Source organism: Condylura cristata, unplaced genomic scaffold (genome assembly GCF_000260355.1).
Source record: "Condylura cristata isolate star-nosed mole 26May11 unplaced genomic scaffold, ConCri1.0 scaffold00016, whole genome shotgun sequence".
In the NCBI taxonomy this organism is placed as follows: domain Eukaryota; kingdom Metazoa; phylum Chordata; class Mammalia; order Eulipotyphla; family Talpidae; genus Condylura; species Condylura cristata.
Window position 1 is genome coordinate 26,337,439 of NW_004567117.1, and position 19,695 is coordinate 26,357,133.

At 35.4% G+C, this 19,695-nt stretch overlaps 1 protein-coding gene across 2 annotated transcripts in view; it reads left to right on the plus strand.

Annotated features, from left to right (window-relative positions):
- PIK3C3 (phosphatidylinositol 3-kinase, catalytic subunit type 3) overlaps positions 1–19,695 on the plus strand; it is a 113,473-nt gene that overhangs the window by 70,951 nt on the left and 22,827 nt on the right. For both annotated transcript variants that reach the window (XM_004683867.2, XM_004683868.2), the window contains 2 exons: positions 1,277–1,361; positions 8,041–8,115. In XM_004683867.2, coding sequence (XP_004683924.1) covers positions 1,277–1,361; positions 8,041–8,115 — 160 coding nt within the window. The remainder of the gene's footprint in view (positions 1–1,276; positions 1,362–8,040; positions 8,116–19,695) is intronic.

A 19,695-nucleotide genomic window follows, 5' to 3' on the forward strand; every position in this document is an offset into this window, starting at 1 on the left:
GAAAGAGATTATTTACCATAGTGTGTTTGTGCCTTTTCAAATGCAGAGAGTTCCAGTAATTCATTGTAGAATTTAGATTTGAGAAAAAAATTCTGATATCATGGCAAAACAAATTATTAGTCTTTGATTGAGGATGTAGTCATGTACACATGTTGGACTTCTTGTGTACCCTCAAACTTACTGCAAGCCTTAGTTTTAGGTAGTAACAGTACCTTGCTCTAGGATTGTTATGAAGATGACATGAACTGTATGAAGAATTTTAACATAGGTTCTAACTGAAGTTCTGTTTAGTTACATTGACTTAATTATCATTGTATAACTTCTCACTGACTATGTTGTTCTTTGCAATTATGATTTGTAAAGTAAAGACATTGATGGTTTGCCTATGGATTTTTGGTTCATGTCCAGGCTTGTTTTAAAAAGTTTAGTTGAGACATAGTTTACTCTCACCTTCAGCTCTAGTAGATAATTAAAAATTATTTTCCAAAATAGTTGCATCTCTTATGCTTCACATTGCTACACATTTTTTTTTTTTAAAGATTTATTTATTTGTACATACAGAACTGGGGTACAGGCCAGAGACTCAGGGGCAGTGAGAGACTTCACCAGAGACAGAGTGGGGAGCAGAACAGGCAGATCAACGAAGTACACTGCCGAGGGGAGCAGTGGGCGGGTCAGGAGAGGTCTGCCACGCCATGTGGTCACCTCCGGGGCAGGCGGGAATCGAACTCATGCGGAAGTGGCTAGCTTCTCAGTGCAGTGCTTTAACCCGCTGCGCCACCAGGGAGGGCCTGCTACACATTTTTGCCTCTCATATTTATTCATCACTTTCCTCTGAATTACGAGAATTCTTAGGTATATTATTATTTTTGAAGATTTAGACATAGTTTTATTGAGCCTGTTAATTATTTTCACTCATGTTCACTTTCAGGAAAAAGTGAAACAAAGTGGTAAATTAAGAGATACAGCAATAAATTTAATGTTTTGTTCTTACTGTATAGAGCTAGAAACGTGTGTATATATGTGTGTGTATAAATATGTGTGTGTGTATGTGTGTGTGGATATGTGTATATATATAAAGCAGTATGACTGATTCCTGTGAAACACACTTCTTACAGTCCATATTTTATAATCACTAAAAAGGTTTAAATCAGATACTTGTTGGTCATTACTTGCAATGTCAGGATGCTTAAAAGATTGTAATAAATTTATTAAAGTGTAAACAATAATTTTCAGATTGTATTAAATTTATTAAAATGTAAATAATAATTTTCAGAACTTCTTTAGAAAATATGCACCGAGTGAAAATGGGCCAAATGGGATCAGTGCTGAGGTTATGGATACTTACGTTAAAAGCTGTGGTAAGTTTTTTCAAGGTGTTAATTCTCATTGATGTGTTGGGATAAAGGAACTCAGGCTATCTGATACTGCCAAGCTTACTCTTATGTTAAGGTTTTATGTTAGTCGGTTAGAACTGCCCTAACAAAATACCAGAAATTTGCTTCTCACTGCTTCAGAGACTGGAAGATAAAAATCAGGATGCTACCATTATAATCTAGGTAAAGACCCTCTTTGGGTTAAGTGTATCATCAAAGGGATAAGGGAGCTCTATGAAACACTAACCCTACTCATGTGGCCTCCTTCCTCATGCCCTAAGCACTCCGCAAGGCTCCACCTCATGATATATCACATAGGCTTTTTAAAAGATGGAAAATAATAATAAAAGAAATGAGTAAAGTTGACAAAATTGAAGTTATAAATCTGTTTAGTCTTTAATGGATATATCTTTGCAGCCACTTTTTTGGTAACAGATCACAATTTACTTCTGACTACAAGTTGTCAATATCTCTCTAGGTTTTCCTTGTATTTTGAGTGATACAGCTAAGTAGACTGTAAGAAAAGTCTTAAGTCAGCAATAATTATGTTTTAGATAAATCTTAAGAGCTAAGATAACTGTGCTGTTACGATTAGTATTTAGTTCCTTGAAATAGGAAGTAGTAGCATGCCTTCCTGTTTCAGCCCTTTATTCCTGTCCTCATTTCCTCATTTTCATTACGTTTATATTGTAGAAGATGTTTTGTTTTTTTTTTGATAGATGCATTTTCATAACTAGTTGTGACCCCCTGAATGGTTATGATATATAATTTGTTTCTATTTCCTATAATTATGTTTATGTTCATATTTATAACTATTTAAGCAATCAAAACTAGAGGTGGCTAATAAAGGGCTTTCTAAACTTGCATAGCATGGCATGGTGTATAGGTTACTTTCTTAGTCACAACATTTTTTTTCACAATACTCCTGTGAAGTAGTACTCCAAATGATTTTTGGACCTCATAACTTAATTCCAAATTTGTACTTGATTTTACATTTTTGACTGAGGAGTATATAAAAAATATATTTCTAGAAACTTTGAAGACAGTGACATAAAATACTTATTTTAGAATTCTGAATAGTTTAAGTCAAATTATTTAAGGTGATTAAAAGTATTACATGTAACTATATTTACTCATGAAAGTGATTGTGTACAGTATATTTAAAGACCAAAAAACACTGATGTTTATTAAAGAAAAATTCTTTTACTCCTCCTTCCTTTCCCACATTGTCTTTTTTCCTATCCTTTCTCTTCCTTTCTTCCCTACTTCCCCACCCTTTTCTCTTTTGTGTTTTATTCAGACCTTCCAGTCTGTATTTTCATTTTTTAAAAAAAATATTCATTTATTTATGCATACAAGAACTGGGGTACAAGGCAGAGGTACTGGGAGTGATAGGACTCACCAGAGACAGAGTGGAAAACAGAACAGGCAGATCAACAAAGTACACTGCTGAAGGAAGCAGCAGGTGGAACAGCAGAGGTCTGCTGTGCCATGTGGGTCAACTCCTGGCCAGGGATCAAAGTCGTGCTACAGTGGCTATGGGTAGCTTCATAATACTGAACCACCAAAGAGGCCCCAAGTCTATATTTTCTATGACCTGAAAAATTGCATTTCATCTAACTAAGTTGAACATCTGAGATTATAGATAACTTCTGTAATTGATAATTTATACTATCAATCAAATCACCTATATGTGGCTTGTCTGTGACTTTGGCTCCTCAGAATTGAGTTCCCAAGTAGTATTTTAGGAGAAGGAAGCAGAATTGTCTGTTTCTAAAGGCCTGGGTTGGGAAGCTGTTACACTGTCACTTCTACTATAAGCAGTCACAGTGCCTACCTTGACTCAAGGGAAGGTGACATAATTCCCACCTTGAGTAAAACATTTATTGAAAAATTTAATTTTCTGATAGTAAAATTTTCTATATCAGAAATCTGTTTAAAAAGGACTATTACTTTTTTATTTGAATTATATACATATACATACAACTTGTATATCTTGATTAAACTTTGAAACTACTGCTCATTTAGTAAAATTACTGAAATGTGGTATATTATAGATACATGCTAAATGTCATAGGATATGCCTTTTATATAGTGTCTCCTCTTTTTCCAAAGAGCTAATGAAAATACAACTGATTTTTTTATGTGAAAAAAATAGGCATTTAATTATCATGCCTATTGGAGTGTTAGTTCAAATTAGGTTTTGTCCTTTTTTCCCTAGTACATTATAGTACATTTATTTATTTCCTGATAACTAATTTGATGCAGGCTTTCATCTTATTTTGAATAACCTTCTGTGTTATATACATCTTGTGATATTACAAACTTATCTTCTGTGTTTCTGTGAGTTTGGTCACATTCTCAGTAATGTCAGAGGTTGAAAGCCATGACTTGAATTTTCACTAGAAGATTAACTTCTTTAGTAAGTCTCTCCTTTGATCCAGAGTCTGACTGTTGGGCATTATCATACAGATATATGTATAATTTTCATTTCAGAAAATTATGTTTATGGCTTGGGATAGTGTAAGAAGAAAGCAGTAATAGTTACTATGTTGTTTTTTTTGCTCCACTTACTGGTGTCCGTCAAGTTGATATGCAAGTAAATGTGAGAACACTGTTTATTCTTTTACACTCTTTACAGAGTAAAGAAAAATAGTATGATTTAGTTATATATCTCTCTTTGTACTTTACTTTAAATCAGAATTTTATAAAACCAATTTTAAGATGTTGTGCATCTCCATAGAGTCACAAAGCTAATGGACTAATCCTTTAGACAGGACTCTCTTAGATTAGTGTAGTATTTCCACTGTAGTTAAATATTTAATATGTTCACTTTTTAAAAAAATTCTGTTGAAATATATTCAGGGCCATCTGGAATTTTTCTGGCTGCTGTTTATCTCCTCAGACTTTCTCAGAAACATCCACCTTTTCCTCAAGATGTACTTTTCAAGACATATTCTTTGTCTAAAATGCCCTCCAAGTACTGACACACTGAATTATTGAGACATCCTAAATTCTTACCTCTACCTTTGTATGTCTCTGTATGTCTATATCTATAGAGTGACTTCAAACCATTTATTAAAATCACCATCAAACTTATTTATGACTTTAACCTACTACAAGAGGATAAAAGGGCTTGTATCTCATACATTTCCCATTTCCATTAAAAAATAATCCAATAACAATAATGAAATATCACTGTAAAAGCAAATTTGATAATGGAGAATAGTTTATAAAAGCATTTTGCTTTATAAGTAGTGACAGGCATAATTAATTCATGTCTAGTTACATAAGCATTTTAGGTCAAAAATACTGCATGAATCATGACTCTTAGCAATAGCTGAACAACTTGAAGCAAAGTATATAGTGAAAAACTAATTATAATTTATCATTTACATGAACAGTAACTTGTACCATACGACAACCCACGCGTACTGATACATAATGATGTCTTTTAAAAAAAATTGCAGGAATTTTAGCTAGCTTCCTAGGCACATACCAGTGAGAATTTTGTATTCTTAACAGGTGTTAATTTGAAAATCAAATATTAGAGAGCCCTATAAAAGTTCAACTGTGTCCTCAATGTTCTCTTTATTAATACTCAGTTTAATACCCTTCCTTTAAGTCACTCATTAGCTTTTTCATGGAAAGACTTGTCACTTGTGGAAATAACTATTTTTCAGCTGTTCTAGAGCAGCATCAGGTGCTTGGACTAGATTTGGGAATTTCTTTTTATTACATAGTCTCAGACCTTGCCTCAGATGTTTTGATTTCCTGTAGAAATCCATTATATATAATTCCTGTGGGATTCTTATCTATATTAAAACTCTTACAGGCTTCTTAAACTGGTGTGTGTAGCTATCACTTTTGAGAGCTTATTAAAATGGATGTCTGGCCAGTGTCCTAGAGATCCTTACAGTAAAGTAGGACTCAAGAATTTGCATTTCTGCAGGCATCTAGGTGATGAAACTGTTAGTTGGTGTGTTACATTTGGGTAGCACTGACCTAAAGTAAGGATCAGCCACTGCTTTCTTAAAGACTTTTAGATAGTAAATATTTTAGGCTTTTTAGGCTAGACAAGCTCTGCAACCATTCACCCTCTACCATTGTAGTATTCAGGATAATATGGGAACAAGATGTAACTCTACTCCTGTAAACTTTATAAAATTCTAGATTATCTGGGGATTAGTTCCACCATCCAGCTTTACTTGCTTATCCTTTATCTCATTGACCATCAAGTCTCCTGGTAAAGTACTAGATGTTAATATTACATTTGATTGTGCTGAACAAATTCTGACTATAGTGTTAATACACATAAGAGTTATTTACTTGTCTGTAAGATCACGAGATATGAGCTATTGTCACTCTTTTTGTAGTCTAAGGACATCAGCACCAACCAGGGACATCAGCACCAACCAGGGCTTCCTGTTCTCTTGACCTTTTCCTTATAACCCCAGATCACTGATGCAGCTGCAGTTATGTTTGCAGTCTAGGCAAGAAGAAGAAAAAGTATAAAGAACTTACCTCTCAGCTGAGTCAAAATTCTCTTTAAAAATGCTCAGATCTATATATTTTTTTACATTTCATTGGATACTCCTAACTACAGGTGAGACTGGGAAATTAGTCTACCCCAATACGGTCCTTCTGCACAGATCCCACTTTTGTTTTCAGGAAGAAGCATAGATAGGTCATCGCATAGGCAGACTAATAGTACTGTCACACTGCAGACTTTATTTTGAGAATCACTGATTTGTTAGGGATAGTAAAATTGTTTAGTAAACTAGTAATATGGTTATAAACCTTTTTAAAAAAAGATTTATTTACTTATGCATATAAGAGCCAGGATATAGACCAGAGGTGTGGGAGGTGAGAGGGTTCACCAGAGACAGGGTGGGAGCAGAACAGGCAGATTGACTGAAATACACTGCTGAGGGGAGCAGTGGGCAAGACAGGAGAGGTCTGCTGTGCCATGTGGCTAGTGCCCTGGCTGGGGCTAGAACTGGTGCTACAGTAACTGCTTCATAGTGCTGAGACTTAACCCTTTGCACCACAAGGCAGGCTTCTGGTTGGAGACATTTTGGAGTGATCGTGTACGATCTTTTGTTCATTATCTAAATATGGATATATTTTGAAATGTACATATATAATTAATTTTACCTATTAGAATATTTTGTTGTTGTTGTTCTAAACAAATATGTTTGAATTTCATTATCTTCTTGAGTGTTGGCATTTATCAAAATAGCCACTTTATGAAGAAGGAGTTATATATTGTAAAAGTGACATGAACGAGGATTTTAGTCAAACTTGATTCATATCCTAGCCCAGTGATCATGGCCATTCTTGTTAACTCCTGGAAACTGGTTTCTTTCATTTGGAGGATGGTCATAATACTTAACGGGCCTCAGTGAAAGGATTGAAGATGATGATACTGTGCCCGTCTAAGAACCTAGCCTTCCCAATATTATAGCTGTGATTATTGGGAATTAATAATTAAAGATGAGTGCTGATATCACTGTTTAAGTTACTTTTGGACTTTTGAAATGGCCTTTAGAACCTGAGTCAAATGAACTGTGGTGTTTACTGAATTTTGATTAATTTGTTTATTAATAGATAGCATAGGATTTTTTTATACTTACTGGCTCAAATAAACATGTTTTTTGTAAGTACTGGTATATAGTATATATAAATTTATATAAATACTTATATTATTTACAAGATGCATTTGTTGCCAGGTATTCTAATGGGAGAAAAGGGGGAAAAAACTTCAAAAATGTTTTATTGGTCTAATTTTGAGCATTTTCAACATATGCCAGCTTTCCAGACATTTTTGAAGAGAAAGATAAGAGAGAGTAAAGCAAAGCCAATGACTCTGTCCCTGCAATTTTCCATACTACTTTAGAAGATGATGTTGTGAACTTCATGAATGTCTTTACCACTCATGAACTCATTTGTTTTTCTATCTGCTGGCGCTTCAAAGTTGTTTTTCTAATGATTTTTTTAACCCTACATTTATTTTATTTTCTTGTAGAGAGCACAGTTATAGAATGAGTTTATGTTCATTTCTGTAGGCACTGCTTTTTCAATGTCTTTTTAAATTGTCTAATATGAAATGAGAGGTGGTTGACACATTATAATTAAGGTTCCTAAAACCTGATTGAAGTTAGTACCAGTGACTTTTGAGGTGTGTGTGTGTGTGTGTGTGTGTGTGTGTGTGTGTGTGTGTGTGTGTGTAACAACTAGGTTGTAGGCCAGAGATCTGTGGGAATGCGGTTAGAGGATTCACCAGAGACTGAGTGGGAAGCAGAACAGGCAGATCTACTGAAATAGAATGCTGAGAGAGGCGGTGGATGACACAAGAGAGGTCTGCTGGGCAGTGTGGCTTTGCTCTCTGGCCAGGGATTTGAACTCAGACCATAATGGTCATAGCAGTGAGACTGAACCCCTAAGCCACCAGGGAGGCCCTACAAGTGATTTTTGTAACAAATGGTAATTTCTTTTGAGTTTCAGATCATACACTCGTCAGAGTCCAGAAAATTAAAAATTTGAGAATTTTGGTGTGGAATCAAAACTAGTAAACAAATTAACATTAAATTTGCATAAGCTTCTTTTATATCACTGGTGTGTCCATGTGTTTTTCACTTTTTTTTTTAAACTGTCATTGCAGCTGGATATTGCGTAATTACATATATACTTGGAGTTGGAGACAGACACCTGGATAACCTTTTGCTCACAAAAACAGGTAACAATAGCTACCAGCAGAGATACCTTTTATATCCCAGTGATTTTTATATTGAAATCTATTTAGTAATAATAAAGTAAGTTGCATAAAGCAAAATTAAATCACAGTCTTAAATATTCCTTTAAATACTTCTAGGGGAAACTCTTAACCCCTTGTAAGAATTATCTTTTCCAGATGGCTATCTAGCCCTTGCTGCTTGGTCTTTGATGGAAAAGCTTACTGGGTACACAGGCTCTACCTTCTCTTTTCAAACTAAGCTAACTTTGACTGCTGCCTTTAAAAATTTGCTTTTCCCTGTAACGTACATATAATCTTCTGATGCCCTATTTTCTGATAGTTCTTAGAACCTCAAAGTGAAATATTAACCTCTTATTTGAAGTTCTTATTATATAGCAAATTGTAAGTGTTCTTTTCCTCTGCTGTCTATTTAACTTGCTTCTGACCTCTTTTTCTCACCATGGTAACTGGAACCATACTTACCTACCAAGTTGTTCAAGCCCCAGCCTTAAGATGGGTTTTAAATCTGCTCTTGCTCTCAATCCCAGCTCCCAAAAAGCTCATGAAATTACTCTCTTGCTCATGTTTACTGCTTTGACCTAATATGATACCAACAATAACTTTTAACCGTACTCTTTGAATAAAATCTGAAGTCTTTGCTATTGACTGGTGTGGCTTCCACACCAGCCACTGGTCTGGCTATTGACTGACCACCCAAAGCTGTGAATTTCAAACCACTTTGCCTCAGGCAAGTGCCCTTGTTTTCTTTTCCTGGAAAGCTCATTCCAGTTCTTTGCTAGTATGTCTTCCGTTCTAAGGTATCGCCACTAAGAAGCATCTTCTAACTTTGTGATTTGAAATAACATATATCTACCCTTTGCCAGCTCCTTGCTTTTGTTTTCCTTATAGCTGTTCTCACTTGCTGCAAGTTCCCTTTTATATGTAATTCAGCAAGTATTTATTGAGCATAGTACTTTTGTGGAGGGGAAACTAAACAGAACACAGAAATCTTGACTCTTAGTGGAGCATATTGACTTTTCACTATTCCCTCCCAATTCAAGATACAGACTCCATGAAAGCAGAGATATTGGGTATCCAGTTTGCCACCATGCTTCCACAGCCTTGGACACTCTTAACCTAAAGTATTTGATAAGTCATTGTTGAAAGAAGACATGAATAAATATTTCTGCTCTTCTGTATAATCTTTTCTTATTTGGGTAGAATAGTTCAAGTTTATTTAGACTTACAGGAGGTTCTGATTGATTTTAAATTACTCTTTAAAATGTTCTCTCAGGTAAGGACATTTTGTTTTATTAGTTATGATGTCTAGAATTTAACCTAATATATTGAGTGTAATGTGATTACTAATACACTGACCTTATTAATTCACATAATCTGGAATTTCATGTTTTCAAGTTAATTTGAAAGTCATCTGTTGTAGAATTTGCATGTAGGCACCATCTGTGTCAAGACCAAGAACCAAGTTCAAAAGAGTATGATCTGTTGTCATGGAAGTTCTAATTTAGCAAAGGATACTTATAAAATACTATAGACTGGAGAGAATTGTAACTTGGAATGTGTTTTCCTGGGTGTTTCTTCACTTTTTTTCTTTCATCTCCTACTAATCAGAAGAATCAAAATACCAAAATTATTGTTTCCACTTTTAATCCTTTTATAACCACAATGGAAATCTTTTAATGTATGAGGCAGTATTATACCTATGTTGCATTCATATAATTTACTTTTGGAAGTTGATCAATCAAACTTCATCTGTTGAGCTTTGAAAACTTATTTTGTGTGTCTGCGTGTGTGTTTATATTTTTTAAGAATAAGTTTGGAAAAAAGGAGTCTATTCACTACATTGTCTTAGAGGTTAAATTACATGTGTAATAGAAATTGAATTATAAAATTCTAGAATTAATAGCTTTAAGTTGCTATCACCAGCTTTCCACTAGAGGGTGTTCCAAATTTGTCTTTAAAAAATAAAACTTCCAGGGCCCTCCCCGGTGGCACAGCAGATTAAAGCGCAGCAGTATGAAGCTAGCCACATCTACTGCAGCAGAAGTTTGCTCCCCGACCAGGGAGGTGACCCACATGGCGCAGCAGACCTCTCCTGTCTTGCCCGCGCGCTCTCAGCTGTGTATTTTGTCATTTTGCCTATTCCGCTCCTCACTCTGTCTCTGGTGAGTCCTCTTACCACCCCTGCACATATAGCCTGTACCCCAGTTCTGTAAGCATAAATAAATAAATTTTAAAAAATAAAAACTGACTTTAAAAATGCTAATTTTTAAATGCTAAAATATTTTTTAAACAGCATTTCTTTTGTGTTATTTTTTTCCTAATTACTCCTTAATATTTTCATGTATTAGCTATTTGAGTCTTCCTATTAAGATAAGTGCTCTCAGTTTAGTTAAATGAAATTAGGTTCTGGATGGAAAACTGATTATATGTCAAGAAAATGGAAGTATAATTCAGTCTTCAGTTTCTAAAAATTTTTAGTGATTTATTTAAGTTTTTTAAATCTTGTACTAAAAGTCCATATTTAAAAAGTTTTACATTAATTATGTATCTGGCATAAATAGACTTTGGTATAGTTTAGACAATTTATATATTTAAAGTAAAATTTGAAAGTGCTTCATTACAGAAAATACAGTTCACTGCTTGTAGTCAATGAAACTTCTTCCATTGTATGCATATTTTGGGTTCATAAGCCTTTAGTGTAGACTATACTATTAAAAATTTAGAGCTTTAGATGCTCTCCTACCTCAAGTTTGATAGAACTTTTTGTTTGTTTGCTTGCTTCCTTTTTAAAGATTTATTTTATTTATATGCATACAAGAACTGGGGCATAAGCCAGAGATACAGTGGGTGAAAGGGTACACCAGAGTCAGAGTGGGGAATAGAGCAGACAGATGTACTGAAATATACTGCAGAGGGAGTGAGCAGCCACGACAGGAGAGGTCTGCTGCTATAACATGTCTGTTAGCATCCTGGCTGGGGATCAAACCCATGTTACAGTGGTTGGCAATAGTTTGATAGCGCTTAGACTTTAACCTCTGTACCAGCAGGGAGGCCCCTGATAGAACTTTCTTGATGAAAAGTAATGTTTCTCTCATTCTTCAAAATAAAATGTTTTTGTCTTCTCATTTGCCTGGTTGGACAGTTTTAGAGTTTTTGACTCTTCTTTGAGTGAATGTGGGAGTTTAGTAATTATTCCGTCGACCTCATTTCTGTTCTGTTTCTGAGTATGAAATACAGAGAAGGGAGGAAGGAGACATTGAGGTTTTATTTCACTGAGGTCTTTTGTGTCTTGGCCCCAAATTTATACTGTTCCATCTGTAAATATAGTTCAGACAGAAACAGTTCATCCAGAGAAGTTTAGGAGTGTTTGGAGGACAATGTACCAATTAAAAGAGAGTGTTTCAAAGCTTAAACAATTCAATAATGTGTACAGATGTAAATTAGGGTTTCCCAGAAATTTTTGGCCCTTGCTTTAATTTGGTTGTGGACTTTTAGCTTAATTGACACTTCCTCAGTCTGTGCAGCAGAGGGCGCTGTGTATCCACTATAAATGTAAAAGTTTGGAGATTACATTTCAGTGTATTCTCATGTGGTCAGTTAAACATTGGTTTTTTTGAAGCATACTTTTGAAGAGGAGATTTGGGGTGAATAATGTTCACTTCTTAATTCATTAGTATTTTGGGGGCAAGATATTACAGAATTTAAGCTGTGATGTAGGGTTGGAAAAGTGGTCGTGTTTTCTCTTGGGTTCCTTTGAGGAAACTTTTAAGTTTGTTCAAGGTAATAAGTTGTGTCACTGCTCAAATAAAGCTATCAGTATCGTTAAGTTTATCCCAACTCTTAGGAGAAAAGGGTTTTATTTCTGAGAAGAAGAGGACTAGTGCAACTGAACAACTTTTTGTTGCTATGATACACAGAATTAATAGTAGAATTAATATAAAATGAATAAGTTAATAACCAAAAACATATCCGCAAATGAAAACAAGGAGTTAAGTATCTATAGTAAGTGGAAAGTTGCAGGTTCTCAGAATGGTTCTTCTAATCTGGCATTGTGACAAGAGAGAGGAGGTGAGGCTCTGACTTCATATATATATCCTTTGATACTTGTGTTTGAAAGCTTAAAGAAAACAGTCATTCTCACTGTTGTCCAATTGGATGTTTTTTTCAGTGTATCTCTTGATTGTCTTTATCATTCTTTAATATTTGAGCAATTCTTTTTTGTTCCAATTCTGAGGAATAGTTTCACCCAGGAGTTAATTACTATCAAGACTACAAAATTAGAGATTCTTTCAGTTTAAGTTATCTCTCCATCATTGGGTCACTTTGGTAGTGACTTCATACCTAATGTCAATAAAGTCAATCTTCTCTTCAAAAGTATAAACAAAAACAAAACCTCTTTTTTGGTGGTGTTATGGAAGCTGAGTCAGATAACAGGGTAGAGTTTTGTATGGTATGAACACATAGTAAACATTCCTTAAAGGCTAACTAGCCTTTATGATTTTGTTTGTGTGTTTTGCTGTCAGTAAATAATACTTCCCTCTTTTTGACTTACAAGGCTATTATTTGGAGTCAAAATTTTAAATAAGAATATTTCAAACATTTTTTAATCCAAATTTCATTACACTATTGCCTTCTAAATACTCTTTTAAAAAAAAAAAAAGATTTATTTATTTATTCATACAGAACTGGGATAGAGGCCAGGGATGCGGAGGGTGAGAGGATTCACCAGGAACAGAGTGGGGAGCAGAACAGGCAGATCAACAAAGTACACTGCTGAGGGGAGCAGTGGGCGGGTCAGGAGAGGTCTGCCATGCCATGTGGATCTCCTCTGGGGCAGGCGGGATCGAACTCATGTGGAAGCGGCTTTAGATTCTCAGTGCTGTGCTTCAACCCGCTGCACCACCAGGAAGGGCCTCTAAATCCTCTTTTGAATAACTCTTTATTTTAGGAGTATATGGAGGTTTATAAAAGAAATAGTAAATATGATCATTGATTTAATGTTACATCCTTTCTGATTTTGCTTTGGCTACTAAGTTAGCTTTGTAGATTAAATATACTGAAGACTGATTCGTTGATGTGCTTTTATTGTCAAGAACTTGAGAGAGGATTATTTTTGTAGTTAATAGGCATCCATTAAATGTTTTTAAAATAAGTAAATGAACTAGGGTTTTTCAGTTCAATTTTACTCATTAGGGTTTCAAGGAAAATCTGTTTTCTCTCTAAACTTTTATTTCCATGATAGGATATGGATATTGTTAATAACAGTTTGATTTGCTTTTCTCATTGATGTATCAAAAAGGAACCAGGTTGTCATACAAGATCTCCCTTTTTTAATCCATAAGTACTTTAGGTTTTTTTTATCATTACTGTGGATGTTTAAATAATGAGGGGAGTTTGACTTTATGTATATGGCTTTCTTTTCAGATATTATTTAAAATCTTTTGAAAGTTTCTTGAGTGTTCAATCTCAATTTTATGAAACCTTTTGTGAACCAGAGGAGTGGAATCCCAGACTCACAAACCTCCCTCCTTCAAGTGGTCTCTGCCCTCCGCTATATATAAAGACAAACCATATTCTGGCACATAAAACCTTTGATATAAAGGGTCTTGGCTACAATTTGTGTTCAATGTAGAGAAGAGAAAAATAGATTAAATAGTTTTCACATGAAACATCCAAAGAAACCCTTCTCCTACTGGGTAAATACCCAACCAAACAGGCGTGGACCAAAACAGGACTACTGAGGCCCCAAAACTTGCCATAGGGCAGCTACTGGTGGGGGCCCATAGGTTAGGAGCGGAAGGGACCAGGCAAGTTTGGAAGGAAAAGAGCAAACTCAAAATAAATAACATCAAGGTAACATCTGGGTTAACCCAAGGTAACCCAGGCTCTCTTACTCATGTCTGTTTCAATTGTCTCCTTCCATTTCCCCAAGACCCTGGTACCAGTGCAAGGCAGAGAAGCAGGTGAGCTTCTTCACACATCTCTGCACCCTGTGTCTCCTCCCAAGTCTCCTTGATCTCCCCTTCCTTCTCTCTAGCTTTCTGTCTCTGCTCAGTTCAACCCTTCCTTGTATGAAGCAGGAAACCTGAACTTCCCCTTCCCTGGAGATCACCCTGTTACAATATTGTGAGGAAGAGTTAATGGTGGCTATATGTGGTATCTTCTTTTTAAGTTAATTCGGAAGTACATTGTTTCTTCTCATGAGAGGTTATTAGAAAAACGCAAAGTGCAAGACCTGGTGTACCTGAGAACCTAGAAATTACATCATGGAGAAAGTAACTTTGGTTGGTTCATGAAGAATGTTTTGGGTTCGGAGGGGATGCAAATGGAGAAAAGCACACATTCTAGTGGAAGTTGTAGGAGCTAAAATAATGCCTTTGCCTCTAGTACATAAGCTGGTTAGATTTGATTTGAGATCAGATTATACAGGAAATCTAATTTTTTGGATCACCTTTTAGTTCAGTCTGTAGAGTAAAACTAGATTAGGATATTACATTTTTTGGTAAGTTTTCTTATCAGGTGATGTATTTTTTTTAATAATGTCCAGGCATTGTGTTTCTTTTGCTTTGCAAAGAGTGGGGGGGAGGGGGGAACCAATGTTAATGTACTAAAAAGCATTCAGAGTAACTGAGCAACTAAAAACTAGATAATAAAAAATTATTAATACATTTCCATGATTATTTTTACCACTGCCCCCTCCATTTTGACCGAACTGAAGTTGGGAGTTACATTAGTTAAGTGTAAAATTGCATCAAAAGTCTCAGATCATCAACTTATATGAAAATCACCTAGAGGACATGTTAAATACAAATTGCTGTATCCCTGCCTCATGTTTCAGATTCAGTAGTTATGGAAAGTCTGAGAATATGTTTTACTAGTAAAGAGAAGTATGCATAATTATCAGAACAAGTTATTAAAATTCACTTCCTTTAAAAAATCTGTATCTGTTAGAGACTGGATTCTTTCCTTTAACTCAGTCAAAACACTATATCTTAATTGAGAGAAGCATTGAATAGAAGAATGCACCTGGCTTCCTATTAAAGCAGTCAATGAGGAGTTTTGAAAACTAATAAGACAATGCCATTCTGCCCACTAAATTATTTATTTTATTTTAGAAGTTATTGTCCATAAATACAAGTTAATGTTAAAATGTTATTTAATTATTGGTTATTTTTAAAAGGTTTCAGTTTTAATTTCAAATTATAGTAAGTATAAATCAAAATAATCAAACTAAAACCATTTGGGATCTTCAGTAATTTTTAGGAGCAGGGTTCTGAAACCAAAATGTTTTAGAATTGCTCAGTGAAGGCCATTGTTCTACTCTTCAAAGAGATAGTGTTCTACATTAGAAATCAAAACAGTTCCCTAACAGGAAAGAATGTTGCAGGGAATAAGCCTTACTGATTTGATGATTTGTGACGAAAAGAAAATTAAAGTATGTAGCATCTGATAATTTGAATTTTTGGAATGGAAACATTATAGTCCAATATACTGTCTTTAAGTAAGAAGTGAACTTATTTTTGTCCCCCTTTTCTTCAACTAGCTTAGTTTTGTCCCTATTTATAAGATGTCCATCTTAACAGTTGTATGGAAATGGTAATAAATTATACAAGACACTTAGCAGATAATTGGAAAGTCTATAATTACCTGTACTTAAGTATGCTTCATTGTTCTTTGTTGCTGAAAAGCTGTTACTGAAAAATATTTCATCATTATTGTGCTTTTAACTATAAGTGAAAATACCAGTACTTCATAAAGGATTAATATGTATTGTGAGCAGTGAGAGTGTGGGTATAGGAAGTTTTTAATTCTAGAAACATAGCTTCCATTTTACCAATAGAGAGTTGTTCACCACCTTCTTTGTTTCTAGGTTTTTAGTAGGTAAACAGGAACAACAGAACATCACATAACAAATCAATTTTAGGAAAATAGCGAAATGTAAAGTTGCATACAAAAAAAAATGAAAAAGCGGGAAACTCACTATAGAGTATAGAGTAGAATGGTAGGGAAGAATTTCTGAATTACAGGCTTGTGTAGATTTGAAAAAGATAAGGTTTGGATTATAGAAAGTAGCAAATCGGAGCGAGTAGGGACAAATATAAAGACAGTGAATACAATTTTGAGACTGACCATATTTACATTAGGAAACAAAATAGAAATTAAAAGGATCTCTGTTATTGAATGCGGTTAAGTTCAACAGTACCTGTTCTTTTTTAATTCAAGAACTACAGATGTCTTGAGCTTTAGAGAAAAGCTCATGTTACTCATAATAACAAAAAAATTCAGTTGGCAACTCTTATATCCTGTGTAGTGCAAGTCAGGTACAGAGCAGGTAATTATAGTCAACATTCAGTCAGTTGTGGTTTTATGTATGTATATTTTGCCTCTTTACTCTTTAAAGTAATAGATTTGAGTAAGATCACACTCTGAATTTATTGAACTTTTTTTTTTTTAAAGATTTATTTATTTGTGCATACAGTACAGGCCAGAGGCCCAGGGGCGGCAAGAGGTTTCACCAGGACAGAGTGGGGACAGAACAGGCAGATCGACGAAGTACACTGCTGAGGGGAGCAGCGGGCGGGTCAGGAGAGGTCTGCTGCACCATGTGGTCACTTCTGGGGCAGGTGGGAATCGAACTCATGCAGAAGTGGGTTTCGCTTGTCAGTGCTGTGCTTTAACCCGCTGTGCCACCAGGGAGGGCCCCTATTTAACTTTTTTTTAAATTTCATGAAGTGCATCAAAAATTCCTGCAAGTTTCATTTATGGATACCAACTTTTAAAGAGCCATTCCCTTTGGTATGTAAGAGAATGAATTTTCTCAAAATATTAATACCCTCTTTTCAGATTATATTTCTCTTTAAACTTGCAAAGCATGATAATGGTTTCATTGTTAGATACTGAATCTTTTATGATTTATAGTTACGCTGTAATCCTGTTCTTTTAGAGTTTTCTTACCAGAAAATAAGGACATACCCTTGTATCATGAGTGATGTTTATGCTATTTAATACTGGTATGATTTATTAAGGAAGGGGGTAGTTTTGAAATCAAAGAATTTGAGCTAAGTTATATGCTCAAGACCATCATTTGGATTGCATTATAAGGAAACATTATTTAAATAATTAAAACCCGAAAAGTTGATCTATACCTCTATTGTAAAGTTCTTATCTCTGTCTTTTGAAGAGTATAATGATGCTTATCTAACATTGTAGAAAATAAATGAGAAAGAGGCCTGTAAGAGTTGTAAGCAATCAAATTGCTTATGCCTTTAATATTTAATTACTGAATTCCTGGCAGTTGTGATTGCAGGTAGTAATGACATATCAAATACTAACTCAGTATATTTCAAGTCTTAAAATGATATTCATTAATATGAATTTTTAAGCAAAATTCAGTATTCAAAATTTTTCTTAAAAATTGGTGTTTAAAGTTTATAAGATAAAGTTTATGCTCATCTTTAAAAGACCTGGCAATTACAAAATAAAAAGACCTGGTAATTACAAAATAAAAAGCTTAATATAATTTGTATTCAGACTAAAATGACTTTTCCTCTGACCTAGTGATAAACCTTTTAAAATTGTGTTAGTCTGGGCTTCCCTAGTGACACAAGGGTTAAATCTCAGCATTAACAGACTATCTCCAGCCAGTGCAGCATGAATTCCATCCCAGGCCAACATTCTGACCCACATGGCACAGCAGACCTCTCTTGTCTTGTCCACTGCTCCGCTCAGCAGGGCATTTCAGTAGATCTGCCTGTTCTGCTCCCTACTCTATTTCTGGTGAACCTTCTTGCCCCACTCCACCCACTGTACCTCTGACCTGCACCCCAGTTCTTGTATGCACTGGTAAAGTGAATCTTTTTAAAAATATATCAAAATTGGGCAAGTGTATATAGATGTAATCATATTGACTTAAAAAGGTTTTTTATTTAGTTTGATAGCTCTTCTATAACTAGATAATAGTGACAGCTTATTGTCGGACACCAGCTCCAACTTTTGAGGTGTCTGGAGGCAACACAGGCAGGACCCTAAGATGGGAAGGCGTGGGCTTGCAGAGATTCCAAGAGGGGGAGAGGAGTGGGTGCCAGGAAGACAGGGGAGTCTGAGTTGGGTGCAAATCTTCCTGCTCTGCTTTCAGCAAAGGTTTATTTTACACATTTCAAGCAGGCAGGGGGGTGACATTAGCATACGAAAGGGGTTGAGATCACAATCACCTTTTTTCTAAGAATGGTCTGGGGTCTAAGAATGGTCTGGGGTCATTTGACCTTTACTTGAGATTATAACATTCTAAAATCAAGGTTAAAGAACAAGTACATAGGTGCTCAAAGTTTAAGACTAATATTACTATAGTGAAGATAGATAAGAATAAAGTCCTTTAAACCTTACCTATTATTTGATGGTTTTTTCTACCTGAGACATCTTGGGAGGCAGGAAGAGGAAATTTCTTGCTAATCAAGTTTCCGAAAAGTTCTTTGAAGAAACTTGCTAAAAGGTTTTAAGTGAGTTTCCTTGAGGTCCAGACAGTAGAAAGCATAATTTGCTCTGAATAGGAGACATAGGTGAATTTACTTATCTAAAGACTAGATAGTAGAATCCTGAAAGACTAGCCAGAAAGACTTTTGTGGATTGCTTTGAAGTGTAGCAGGTAAAAAACTTGACTAGCTCTAAAACAGGCAACCTGGATGAATTTCTGTATCTAAAGCCAGACAGTAGGAAGTTTGAGTAATTCTGTAGAAGCTGAATAGAAGGCTAGGTGAGATAGTAGAATGATACGATTTGGGTTTTCCTCCATCCAGCAGTGAGAGACTTTGCAGAAACAGCCCTTTTGCTTTTATTGATCAGCCAGTTGTTAAGTCACTTTTGACTTCAGAGGAATTTCTCACCCTGGTGCAGTGCTTGCTTGTCAGGGCAGGCAGGTTTTATGCAGCGGAGGCAATCCAGTTGTAAACTGAAAGTTGCTCAGAATATTTTGATATTACGATTATATAAAAAAGGGAGGTCATAACATAATTTAGCATGGAAAGTCTGATTTTTCAGAGCTTTTCCCGAGCTACCCGGAATCTGTCAGACGATAGCCGTCGCATAGCTTGTGTCAGCTTATTGTATTTATAATGTTTACTTTAATTTAATTTACATTGATATAAGTAGCAGATGGATTCTGCCTTTTGAGGTAAGCATTGATAATACTGCTGTTAGAAAGTAAAGGTGGCCCTCTCTGGTGGCACAGTGGGTTAAAGCACAGCACTAAGAAACTAAAGCCTTCTGCTTAAGTTAGATGCCTGCCTGCCCAGGAAGTGACCACATGGCGTGGCAGACCTCTCCTGACCTGCCCACTGCTCCCCTCAGCAGTGTACTTCGTCAATCTGCCTGTTCTTCTCCCTACTCTGTCCTGGTGAAACCTCTTGCCGCCCCTGAACCTCTCTCCTGTACCCCATTTCTGTGTGCATAAATAAATCTTTTAAAAAAAAAGACAACAAGGGAGATGCAAATTAAAACCACAATGAGATACCACCTCACCCCAGTGAGAATGGCACATTTTCAAACAACTAGTAACAACAAATGTTG